The 13,686-nt window shown below is 40.3% G+C and overlaps 1 protein-coding gene across 1 annotated transcript in view; it reads right to left on the minus strand.

The window, feature by feature from the left end:
• Positions 1 to 13,686, minus strand: part of LOC142333652 (uncharacterized) — a 61,362-nt gene that overhangs the window by 32,912 nt on the left and 14,764 nt on the right. Inside the window, exon 2 of the mRNA XM_075381033.1 lies at positions 9,075 to 9,167. Coding sequence (XP_075237148.1) covers positions 9,075 to 9,167 — 93 coding nt within the window. The remainder of the gene's footprint in view (positions 1 to 9,074; positions 9,168 to 13,686) is intronic.

Genomic DNA, 13,686 nt, shown 5'->3' on the forward strand with positions numbered 1-13,686 from the left:
GCATCAAGTTGGCTGGGTCCATTGTAGGACCTATATTCGTGTAGAAGGAGAGCGCTGCTACCGTTGTTGGGGCAACGGACATGGTAACAGAGACTGTAAGGGCCCGGACAGAACCGATCTCTGTTATAACTGCGGTGGCACCGCAGTTCCCGGACACCGTATCCGGGAATGCAGAGAGGCATCCAAATGTCTTGATTGCAAAAGCCTGACGCACAGAACAGGGAGTGTTGACTGTACCAAGCGGCATGCTTAAAGTATTGTTAGTTAACGATAACAGAAGTCTCCTCTCCAATGACTTGGTGGAGGAGATCGCCAATAGAGGTGACTACGATTTCATCGTGGCAACCGAACCGAACGTCTATTCGGTTGCTAGGGCACAGTGGATGGCTGACACTGTTGGAAATGTGGCTATAAGAAGATCCACGGGAAGCTGGGGATTCGCCCTTCAACTCAGAGCCGAGGGAACTCTGGCCATCGAATTGGATGAGTATGTGATATTTGGTATATACATTAGTCCAAATGTGTCTACCGGGGAATACCAGAACAGGATGATTCAGCTACAACGCCTGATAATGCAGTCCCCCAAGAGAGTCATCATCTTGGGGGACTTTAATTGTAAGACTATGTCCGCCGGTGCGGAGTCTACCGATGCGAGAGGTAAAGCCCTGGAGGATTTTCTAGCGGCCACTGGTACTACATGCCTAAACAACGGAACGCCAACCTTTAGAGCTACAGGACATGAGTCCATCCTAGATCTAGTGATAATAGATGGGAGAATGGCCCTAAATTTAGCCACGGTAACTGTATTGGAGGAGGAGACCGGTAGTGACCATTTGGCAGTATCCTTGGAAGTTATGAACCCACTGGCAGCTCCTACTTTGCGGAATCCCATCCGCAGGCTGACTGAGAGACAGGTGCGGATAGCTGTAGAGAGATCTGCACAAAGAATTATTAAAGTCAGGAGGCTAAATCCCGATATACTACAGAACATCATCGGGGAGGAGATCTCTAATGTGCCGGTCAGAGATGTTTAACAATACTCGGTGTACTGGTGGAATCAAGGGATTGCTGACCAACGGACAGTTTTGCAGCGATGCAAACGGAGGGCCCAGAGGCTGAGAGCGCGTGTAGGTCTGACGACTGAAAGTGAAATAGCGATTGAAGATTATAGGACGGCTCGCAGGAGACTGAATTTCCTTATCGAGCAGGCTAAACGAGATAAATGGAGGGATCTGTGCGGTGAGTTGGATGCGGACCCTTGGGGGCGCGCCTTCCAGATTATTACAAAACGCCTTGGAAGGCGTCTGCCAGCTCTAAATAAGTATAAAGTGGCACAACAAATGACTATACTTTTCCCGCGAGGGGAAACTGAGAGACAAGGTACAGTCCTGTGTGAACGTGGCAGGTTCACACAGGACGAGGTGACTGCTGCAGTCAATAAACTGAAGAATAAGAAAAGCCCGGGCCCAGATGGGGTTCCGACTGCAGTCATTTCATGATTGATGCAGTCATTTCATTTCATGATGACTGCAGTCATCAAGGTCTAATTAGGAACGTCCCGTGGGAGATGACGGACGTCGCCAGTTATGGTTTACAACACCGCACATTCCCAGAATGTTGGAAGGCTGCGAGAACGGTCTTCCTACCTAAATCAGCCGCTAGTCTAGGCACCAACGACTATCGTCCAATAAGCTTAATAAACAACATGGGCAAAGTCGTGGAAAGGCTTGTAGCAATCAGGCTATAAGAAGAATTAGAAAGAAACAACAGCCAGACAAACAACAGGTCGCTCGACGGTAGACGCAATAAATAGGGTGGTGCAATGGGCAACGGAGGTCCGACAAGGCACTTGGCGGACGAGAAGGATACCGCTAATGATACAGCTTGATATAAAGAACGCGTTTGGGTCCGCTCCGTGGTCGGCTATAGTGGAAGCGTTGAGAGGAATGAATATAAGTGACTATTTGATTAATCAAATAAATTGTTATCTCAGTGACAGATGGTCAGAGGTCAACACGGTTGAGGGGACGGAGAGGTACCAGATTTTTGGTGGTGTCCCGCAGGGATCCGTATTAGGACCCCTGCTTTGGAACGTCTTTTATGATTTCGTGTTTCGGCTTAATTACCCAGACGGCGTTACAACCGTAGCATATGCCGACGACGTTGCTGTACCGGTTGAAGATCGGGAGCTAGACGCTTGGAGACAAAGGCTAACCTCTCCCTTAGATTGATAGACGAGTGGCTAGCGAGAAATAGTATGGAGGTGTCTCCTACCAAAAGTAGGTGTATCCTCTTCACGGGTAGACGGAGAACTCGCGGTATGAATATTGCGATCCGTGAAGAGGATATTACTGAAGTTACTAGCACAAAATATCTGGGGGTTGTGCTAGATAAGAATCTAAAGTTTGATAGGCATATAGAAATGGCATGCAAGAAGGCTTTGTCGATAGTAAAAGCGATCAGGGGACTCCATGGGAAAGCCTTCGCGAGGGGTTAAGTTAAGACTGAGACCCGGCCGAGGGTGTTGGTTGTCTGGGGGTGCTTGCGCCCTTGGTGCTGGCACCTTTGGTTTTTAGGCAAGGCATAATGACCGAGACCCCGTTCCTGGTGGGGGGCGGGGAACGGCATAACCGGGCCCTGTTTCCCCCGCCGGGGATTAGAGGCAGACACAAAAGATCCAGAACCGGGGGGGGGGTTGACCTGTCGTGCCGGATGTTAAACCGGTGGATGGGGAGACCCCCTTAGAGTCGGAAGGACACGTCCTTGGGCCGAGTATACTTATTTGGATGTCCGGCCCAGGGATGTAGGGATTAAAAAAAACCCGGTAAAATAAGCCGCTCTCTCGGCTTTGACCTTATCATTTGAAGCCGATTACGGGAAGTAATCGGTGAAAAAATAAATCCGGGACATTTGGAAACGCTTCGAAGCGTAGCTCACGGAGTTTGGCGACAAAAACTCGAGACAAGAGTGTAGGAGTGATTATTTATCGCGGTGAAAGAAAATGTTCTTTTCGGCCAGATTTGGATGTTTAGCCTAAACAGAATCGTTCCAGTAATGAAGCATAATTCTCCTCGGAGATGGAACTGCCTTTTTCCAGGTAAGAGCTTCATCGCCGATCAACCGATTTCGAAGTCGAGAGTTGTACGGTTCAAATCCTAGTAACGGCGGTTACTTTTACACGGATTTGAATACTAGATCGTGGATAACGGTGTTCTTTGGCGGACGGGTTTCAGTTAACCACGCATCTCAGAAACGGTCGACCTGAAACTGTACAAGACTACATTTCATTTACGTTCATACATATCATCCTCATTCATCCTCTGAAGTAATACCTTACGGCGGTTCCGTAGGCTACACACAAAAAAAAAGGTGGTCTAAGAGCACCGCACCACGAAAATCTACAAAAGCCGTGACTATTTTCTATCGATGAAACTTTTTTCGCGTTCTTCGGTGCACTTTCATTTTTACCCACCCGCTATTTGGGCTGTAGTTTAGTTTCTGGCGAATACATGTTTCATCTGCTATTATAAAACTTAAAAAAAAAATCGGTATAATCGCGTTTAAATACTTCTAAAAACCTTCGTGTAGCGTTCAGTCGAATGCGTTTTTTGACGGCTGTTAAACAAACGCGGCAACCGTCAAGCCGAAAGCTTTTTCATACCCAAAACGTCGGGTGAAATGAAGCGGACACACGGTATATCGAGATGTATGTGATGTCAGCAAGCTCGCGTACCTTCAGTCGGCGATCGTTTAATTGCCGCTGTGGATTTTTGCAACGATTTCATCGGTCACAGCGGATGTTGGCCGTACCAAATATCGGTCATGTACGACCGCGTTTAATTTCAGCAGCCCGCTTTTTTACCGTCAAAATCGGAGAGAAAGAACCCTTTGAAGCGCGTCCGTCAGGGTTTTACGTTCTAAAACAAAGTAATTTATAACAGCTCCGAATTCAATTTTATCCGTATTTCAGAAAACGTTAAAACTTGTTTCTTTTTCCCGATCGCCATGAACAATCAACTACACGCACGCGTCTGAAATTTCGCAGCACGACTATAGAACGGTGATTAACAAACATTCTTTATACGGCGCATTCCGTCATACTTGCGCCGTATTTGTGTCAGGCCGAGAAGTTTCCGAACCGTTCTATTATTAATATAATATATTACATGACGATTTTGTTTTTTATCGATCGTAAATCCACGTTACTAAGACGGGACGGCTATACTTTTAACTTATCTTAAATTGTTCAAAAAAAAAAAAGATAAATAAAAAATTAATTAATTTATAAGATTTAACGGGATTAAATCGTACAAGTAGTCTGAGAATACGATATGGCATTACTAAATTTATTTTCACTTTCAAACTAGCTTAATTAAATTTATCGTAAATGTAACTAGTATGATAATTCGTTTTTTTCTCTCTATTTTTAAGTACTTCCATTTACTAATTTAAATTTTTCACTCGAGTATTTGTTTAACACATAATTTCTCGTAATAATATTTTAATTTATAACAAATATCAAATATATATAACAACAATGAAGAGATATAACAAATGAGCAAGTTTTATATATATATATATATATATATATATATATATATATATACACACACACACACACACACACACAGTTAAATAAATGAAATCACTTAACGTGGATGGCAGAGCACAGTTTTGGAAGTTCATATATATACAAACACACAGTTGAAATGAAAAAAAAAAAAACAAAAGCTGACACACCCATAGAAATGCGAGTGTATTAGAAAATACATCGATTCTTTTATACTCCTTAACTAACAAATGCACACACACACATACGAGTGTGTATGTCTCGTGTATACGACAAAAAAGAAGCAGTTTTTAACAACCAATCGCAATTGAGGATTTGATTACATATACGTATAAGTGTGTTTTAAGTAAAAGATGAATTCAACTAGATTTATACTGCGTAGTACAGAAGAAAACGAAATTAAACAGAGATGAAAAAATAAATAAATCTATCGAAGTAAGAAGCCATTTAAATGTTAAATGAATGTAAAATATATAACGGAACGGTTATTTTTTATTTCTTTTTTTCACTCCTTTTTAATTTCCTCATCAAACCTAAACTGAGCCGCAACGAACAGAACAAGAAGAAGAAAAGCGAAAAAGAAATATATAAAGACGTGTCGGAAAGAGAATCGAAACGAAATCATTTATTTCCAAATTAATTTAATCAAAACCTTAACACATATAGCAGTAGTACGGCATTTAAATACGATCGCGAGTGAAACTTATTGCAGTCTTAACAACGCGATATAAATTATCCGTCGACATATACACAGTACAACAACTCGATAATAGTCGTAATTGAACAGATACCGCGCCGGTTTTAAACAGAAATTAAACTGCGGAAAATTAGGTCTATTTCTTTGACGTATTAATTTAGCGCTTGAAATCGATACAAGATCGAGATGACCGGACAGGAACGATCTCCGTAGGTCTTCTTTTACCGCGATCTTTAACTTCATTAAAAATACATCCCGTCCCCGTAGGGGGAAGACACCACCACTTTGTGACGTTATCGTCGCCACACCACCCCTTCCGTTCCAAGCTCTGGGAGCTTTACCGGAGGTCGTCTTTAGACCCTCTAACTGATTGCATCTCTCGGTCACCGGCTAGGCCTAGGTCGGAATGCCACCGATGTAAACGCCTCGGCAGACATTTGCAACGGTAAATACTAATTAAATTTCTCCTTCACGATCTCAAACGGATATCTTCACATCCAGCCTAACGTGATTCCCTCAAACTAACCGAATGAAGCCGCGGACCCCGCGCCTAGTACATATTTGGGAAGACCGTTCGTGACTGTGAATGCCGCAGAAAACAAACGAGTTTAAAGTTAAATCGGTGCTACACTTGTACCGATCAAAATTGTGTTTTACGCGACGTAGAAATTCAGACCTATACCCAAATAAGTCGACCGATTTAGGTCACCTAACAAGGGGAACGCAACCTCATTCCGGTCCGCGCTGGAGCCGGGGACAAACCTCGCATCCCCACCCGGTGCCATCGTGGTTTCTCGCGTGGCATTACCGAGTCACGACCAGGACCGCCACCGGCGGAGGGAAGCCGCGCCGCCGGTCGCACGATTACCGTACCCCGGCAGCGCGCCACCCCCTCCGGCGGGAGCACCAAATCGAATCGCAAACGATACCGATATAGCCGTGGCGCGATGCCGATACGCCTACCTCCGACCGATCCGATGCCTAAGCCGGAACCCTTTCTTTCTTTTTCCTGTTTAGCCTCCGGTAACTACCGTTTAGATAATTCTTCAGAGGATGATATGTACGAGTGTAAATGAAGTGTAGTCTTGTACATTCTCGGTTCGACCGTTCCTGAGATGTGCGGTTAATCGAAACCCGACCGCCAAAGAACACCGGTATCCACGATCTAGTACTCAAATCCGTGTAAAAATAACCGGCTTTACTAGGACTTGAACGCTGTAACTCTCGACTTCCAAATCGGCTGATTTGGGAAGACGCGTTAACCGCTAAACCAACCCGGTGGGTTAAGCCGGAACCCTTGCCGGCCGGAATCCTACGCGATCGAGTACCTCGATTAAACTCCCTCTGCAGATCTACACGCCGCAAGGGCGCGAAGAAAACCGGCCGCTATAGATCGTTCCTCGCGGGTCATCCGGCTGATACGGAGATCCAGAAAGGAATGTACACACTCGACCGCCATAAAAAACACACCGATTTAACGTTATTCAGGAAACAAACTTGTTTTCAACCGCTCGGTGCGGTGAATGAGACCGATCGTCCGCCCCCGACCCCTCTTTCATAAACATCGGGATAGAAATTCGCCAAAATAATTAATCCCTTCGTAATAAACGATTCCTTAGTTATCGTGAAAAGAAATACATCTTTATTTTTATCGGAACGTAAAAATATATTACGCAGAGAATGAGAATGTTTACTTTCGGTAAGATTTTAGTTTCCCGTCTAGACAGCGCAATAGTTCTAGAAGGGAAAGAATTGTGATCGATTCGATTTGGGCGTATGCGGTTTTCACCGGATCTTGACGTTTTCACAACAAAGCAACCCAAAAAGCGGATGGAAATTTTCCGGATGTAATGTTCGCACATACGTATATATGTTCGGTGTCGGCCTTTAAATCGTCTTATATCTCCAGAACTAGTAGACCGATTCCTTTTATATACGGGGCATTGATGCCGTTGTTTCAAATTAAAAGGTCAAAAAGGTGAGGCGGTAGAGCAAGGTCACCCTCGCTCAGCATTTCGAAATTTCACCTAATGAAGGTCATATTTTTCTTAGGTGCATTTGTTAACGGTTAAAAAATAACAATCGCATCCCTACCCCAAAAAATGATCTAAACTACTACTATATTGTGACGTCACAGGTGATAACGAATAATATTTAAAGTATAAAAATGTAATTCGGTATGGAGTTTGATCGCCCGGTCGACTCGGTACCTGGTGCGTTGAGCCTCGCGGCTACACCCGTCTGCCGACCGTACAAGTAAAATTTGTTCTATGCAAGTTCTAAAATTACACCGGTTTAGTTAATGCCAGCCGTCGCCGCTAGTATCGCCACATCCGTGCGAATTAAATACTGCACGCGCTTTAGCTAGAATCATTGTATTAAATAAACGAAAAAAATATTGTATTTAAATAAACGGATAAATATTTTAAATTAAGTTGTGCTTGTAAGCCGTACATCAGCAACCAACCACAGTTTTGGTCCCACAACGGTGGTCCCGGAGGTTAAATAAAAAAAAAACCTGTGTTGTCAGCTTATTTAAACCGCGTCATTTTTTTATTTATTAAAAAAGGCAACCGAAGCATAATATAAGGTCATTTCTCGTAATCCGAAGTATTATGTTGAGTTATGTGAAAACAGTTTCGTCGTCCGGTTCGATTAATGTAAATTTTTAAGAATAAGCGACTATTGATTTTAGGAAAGGTTGCAGATTCAGAAATATTAACAAAAGGATAGGGTAATATATTTCATACTTATGGATGCCAGATAACGATCTGACATTTTAGGCGAGCTCTAAGAGAAGACACTTAATCTTACTTTATACGACAATATGCGTAGACGTAAAAATACTTAATAATGACGATAAGTTTAGCGTTTTATTAACGCACTCGTCCTCAATCCTTCCTGACGTAATTCCGAATTATATGTTCTGGCTTATTTTGTTTTTTTTTTGCCTGTAAATTTTCATTCTTTCGTTCTGTTTAGGTGTTTTGACTTCGGTTTCTGCCAGACTCCTTTTTTTTATTTTTCTTCGTTTGTTTTTGCCTTTAACGGTTTCTTTTGTGATAATTACTTCTCCTAAATCTCAAACCGGTTTCAACATTCGCTCTTTATTTATTCTAGAACCGAGGGATTCTATTTTGAATAGAGTTTTGTTCCGTTATTCGTTCTGAATAGACGACGGTAGAAGCTAATTCTTTTTTCCTTTGTAACTAAAAATCTTTTTGATTTAACGTATAGATAGATATTTGTTAAAATCGGTTTAGGTTTGTCTTTTTGGAATTTAGGACGTAATATTTTCGTAACGATTTTGTTTTCCTTCTTTTTCCTGATTATTCATTATCGTTTTAAAAACGTTTCCGTTGCGTACAAGGCTCGCGGTTTTACTGCCGTTGTAAAGTTTAATTTTAGCTTTCAAAGAGATCGGAATGCGACTTCCATCTTCTACGTTAAGGATTCTACCGCGCGTTTTTCTAGTGCGTTTCAACCGATCCATTCTCCTGGATATACGTATAACGTTATTTTTTCTCGATATTGTTAACCGTTGATTTCTAGATTTTTCGATGCGTCTTCAGTATCAGTCGTACCTTTTAGTTTTTCGAAGGAGATTTTAACTTTTTAGCCGTTTATTTCTGTAGTTCTTTGATTTACGATTTAGTCCCCCTAACTAAAATGGCCGTATCAACCGGTAACGCGAATAGATTAGCACCTCGAACCTTCTGTCCCTAATTTAACTGCGAAATTTTTGTTTGTACTTATACATATTTAAAAAATAATAATAATAAAAATACTGCCGACTTTAATACTTACATGTTGTTCAAAAATCTGGAACGAATCGCTATGATGACTGACAGGTGCCGGACTGCACGCTCTACTTTTTACAACGACATCCTCATCATCGACCTGTACACAAGTACGAAAGCATTATCACCTTTAAAAGATTAAAAATTACATATCTAACATATAATTAACTAGAAATCCTGGGGCGTATACAGAAAGATTCCAAATCGCACGGCTCTCTCGGGAAATGATTCTACAGCTAAAAATAATAAAAAAAGTTCATATAAACGTAGGTTAGAAAGAGGTTCGTTAGCGAGTTTCGGCTCGCAAAACTTTTAGCCCTGCTTCTGTTCCCTCTATAAAATTAAACCGTACTAAAATCACAGTTGTCGGGGTACAAATCAAGGGGTAAGTTTGGCGCTTTATTGTTTTTGATCTAAGAAATTGAATAAGAACGTTACCATCAGACCTCTATCTCGCTTAGGTTTTAATAAAAACAGATTAAAGCAACAAAGAGTTTTTTCGGTTTCGAATAAAATAACTTAGTTAATTTACCGATAAACGAATAGAAGATCTAACGGACTATGTAGAGAATTCAATTCTGACAAAATTGATGTAAATACGTCTATTAAAATTAAAGAAAAGTTTTACGAGTTCAACTTCAATCAGAAACAAAACTTGTCGTTTATACGAATTTTTTTCTTATTTTTAGCTGTAAAATTATCTGCCGTGTAATTTTGAATCGTCTGAACGTACAGTAACAACAGACCGGAGATATAAAAGTTACGTCTCATATTTAAATAGAATTATTAATTCATTAATTGCAGGTTATGTCGATCTTTGTGGCGGAGCGGATCCACGCGAAGTTCTCGGGTATGAATCCCGGTCGGGCACGGGATTTTTCATACGCTACAAATTTCCATTCTTATACGGCATAATGTCCAAAGCGGTCGATCCCCGTCATCTCAAAAAAATAAAAATAAATAAATATATCGGGCTACGTTCCAGATGTACGAATTCGACCGGCTCCATGAAACCTAAACAAATTCCAGCGCTGTTTATCCAAGTCAGATTCATTTGTTACGAAGGTACGAGAGTACATTTACTGTTAAAGAATAACACCCGTCTGCCCGTATTGTACCGCATAATAGTAGCAGAATCATACGTACATAAACATCAGTTTACGTTTAAAATTAATAATAATAATAAATAAATAGCATTAAACAAAACGTTTAGCTTATGCGTGTTTAATCGATCGTATTTTAACGGAATGCACTTTATTTATCGTTGTAAATATAAGCGATGTAAATTAATAACCTAAGGCGGCTATTTCTCTAGAAATAAAAATTAGGGTAAAGTTAAATAACAAAATTAAAGGGAGGAGAAGAAAAAACCGATGACATGTAAATTTCAAAAACGTTACCGATAGGATCGAGGGTAGAAGCGTCAAAGCATTTATTTCAAAAGTCAAGATACAAAACCGTATACCGTATCGATAAACCTTTTATAGAACAAAACCGCATTTTTTATTAAGATAAAAAAGAAAACCTATTCTTATAACCGTACGACGTTCCGTTTACCACCCCCCGCTACCGAATGTAAATATCGATATGCGTTATGGTACTATGGTACGTGTGGAATATAAACGGAGATTATATTCTATTTTTAGAACAGAAACCGACACGACACGACAACGTGGCGCGTCTAGTATAAACAGCCTGCCACACGCCAAAAAAATGACTGCTGACTGTACAGTTATACCGGGCTGTGTCAAGCTACATATCCCGCGCAATCTTTCTCGAACATTCTTCCCTCCGACTATTCCATTCTTTCAGCGACGCACACCCGTTTACTTCTACACAAGTTAAGTTGTATTACGTCCCGTTTAAATATATTTTTATTTATTAAATACAAAAAACGTTAATGCAAGTATAATAAGTACAATAACATACGAAAGACAGGAAAAATATTCGTATTTATACAAAAACTAAAGCGAATTATAAATATCATAATTACGTTGTTTATAGGCAGCGACCGGCAGGACAAAAAACCCCTGTTCACCGGTTTAGTTTGATTATATTTCTCGTAATTTGTTTTACTATTTATTCATCGCAGCAGAAATTTCCAACCGCTTAATATCGTAAGCCTTGAAGCGTGAAATTCAAATACAGTATCAGATTTACGACCGATTGAAAGTATCGGATACGCGGACAGATAACGGTCAATACGACATTGAACATTAGTAACTTAAATAATAACGGCCGTCCATAATAACAAAAAAGTAAGTGTTTCTGGATTAATAGCTATAAAAAAGGCGGACAGAAAGCCGCTAACTACCTTACACAAAGTACCGTAAAAAATTAAGGAGAATAATAACGATAGTTATCAACCCGGATATTAACCTTTCTTTTCCTGTTTAGCCTCCGGTAACTACCGTTTAGATAATTCTTCAGAGGATGATATGTACGAGTGTAAATGAAGTGTAGTCTTGTACATTCTCAGTTCGACCGTTCCTGAGATGTGTGGTTAATCGAAACCCAACCGCCAAAGAACACCGGTATCCACGATCTAGTGTTCAAATCCGTGTAAAAATAACCGGCTTTACTAGGACTTGAACGCTGTAACTCTCGACTTCCAAATCGGCTAATTTGGGAAGACGCGTTAACCGCTAGACCAACCCGGTGGGTTGGATATTATTAACCTGAATAACATTAAAGTTACGATTTAATGATAATCGATAAATAGGGTAATTAAAATTAGACTGTACGGAGTTTAAAGGTAGGTTACTCGTTTCGACAAAAAAAAATTTTCGATTATCCACTCCTTCGATCCACGTTTTATCGCTTCTCTCCTGAATAAGCTCGGTCGGTGTCTATTTGAAAATTCCACAGGGAGTTATTTCTAAAGTTATAGAAACCGTTCCTATATGTAAATAAATCTTTAAAGTAAAACCGTCTGACAATCGTCGCATCGAAGTCTCTAAAAACATTTGCACCCGGAGGGTATAATTTAGGTTTATTTAAAATTGTTTTTACGATTCTTTTTCGGACGGTAAATAGTTTATCGATATCCAAATCATAAGTTCCACCCGAACGATGCCGTATCGTAATATTGAACTTACAAACGCATAATATAGTTTTTAGTTCACCGATACAGAGGATAGCTTTAGGCTTATAGAACGGGTACGAGAAAAATTTAATCGTTTATTTCAGAAATGCATTTTTTTTTTAATTACGACCTAGAATACGCTATAAACGCACTTTAACATGAAAAATAATGAAATCTATTAAATAACAATACCTGTAAATTACGCCACACCTTTATCGGGAAACGAACAAATTAATTTAGACTACAGATAATGAACGCGTGGATTTATCGCTAAGAAAAAATGTAAATTTTAATAACGCAATGAGCGATTAAATATTAAGATATTCTGTACCGGATGACGTCATCGGTAGACTTGGCGTCATCGCCTGTTCGCTTGAAGCCGTTTCAGTTTACACATTTATGAAACTTTGTTGTTAGTCCGGCCGGCTAAAAGCGGGCATTCAGTAGCGGTTTACAAAAACGCCGGTGCTGCTTGAAAGTTTCGGCGGATTTTTAATATCGCCGATAAGACGGGCATTTTTGCCGTTAATTTTTATCGTACAATATTTTTACTTCCCGGCTATAGCTTATTTCGATGTCGTTTTTTTGCGAACGTCCGTGTTTCACGATCCCCTGCGTCCAAAAAACGTAAAAAAATCCACATAATTTCCGTAGATTACGTAAGTTATAAGCACGCATATCGGACAGTATTTTCATTAATATTTCCGGACCGGGCTCGACAAAAATCCTTCGAAAACGGTTAAAACTTTCTATATACGGGGAAAAGATGCCGCTACGTTTTGGACAAAATTATAAAAAGGAAGGGGATAGTTTTCACTTTTCGCCGGTTATAATTTTTTTTTTACATTTTTTTTTTATAGCGGCGATAGAAAATTGAACTTTAGTTCGATGCAAACGCTAATTAATATTTAAAACTTGCTGTTTTCAGCAGATTTGATGGAGCGATGGGAAGTATTGTATCTCGAAAAAAGTAGACTATACGTAGGTAGATATATAACCGGAAATATTAATTTAAGTGCAGGCCGATACACGCACTTACTTTTAAGTGCGTGTATCTCGGGGAACACACGCAGATCTTCCGGGAATTTCCCTTAACCCGTTTCGATTTTGTATTATACCGTCTTGAAACGTCGACATCTGCGCAAAAACCACGGAAGCCCAAAATTTAGATCGATCGTTGCACTTTTCCGTTAAAACAATGCTGCTGCAGCGGTAATAAAACGCGGCCGGGAAAACGAAAACGTTAACGTTAAATTATATAACGACTGTAACACGTATTACAATAGACGTTTCGTATCGCGTCCGTGCACATCCAATGTCGAAATGAGAACCTAACCGGTACGAAAAACCTGCGACAAAACACGAAAAAAAAATTATTTTCTATCTGAAACCAGAACCTCCAGTTTCAACAGTTGAGAACTGTACTACTCATCGCATCGTTTAACCTGTCCGGTAGAACGGTGTGCTTCATCGGTATCCGAGGGTACGAATTAATTATTTTATAGTTTTAATAAAGAATTTGGTTATCTAGAAT

Source organism: Lycorma delicatula, chromosome 13, assembly GCF_047948215.1.
Source record: "Lycorma delicatula isolate Av1 chromosome 13, ASM4794821v1, whole genome shotgun sequence".
In the NCBI taxonomy this organism is placed as follows: Eukaryota; Metazoa; Arthropoda; class Insecta; order Hemiptera; family Fulgoridae; genus Lycorma; species Lycorma delicatula.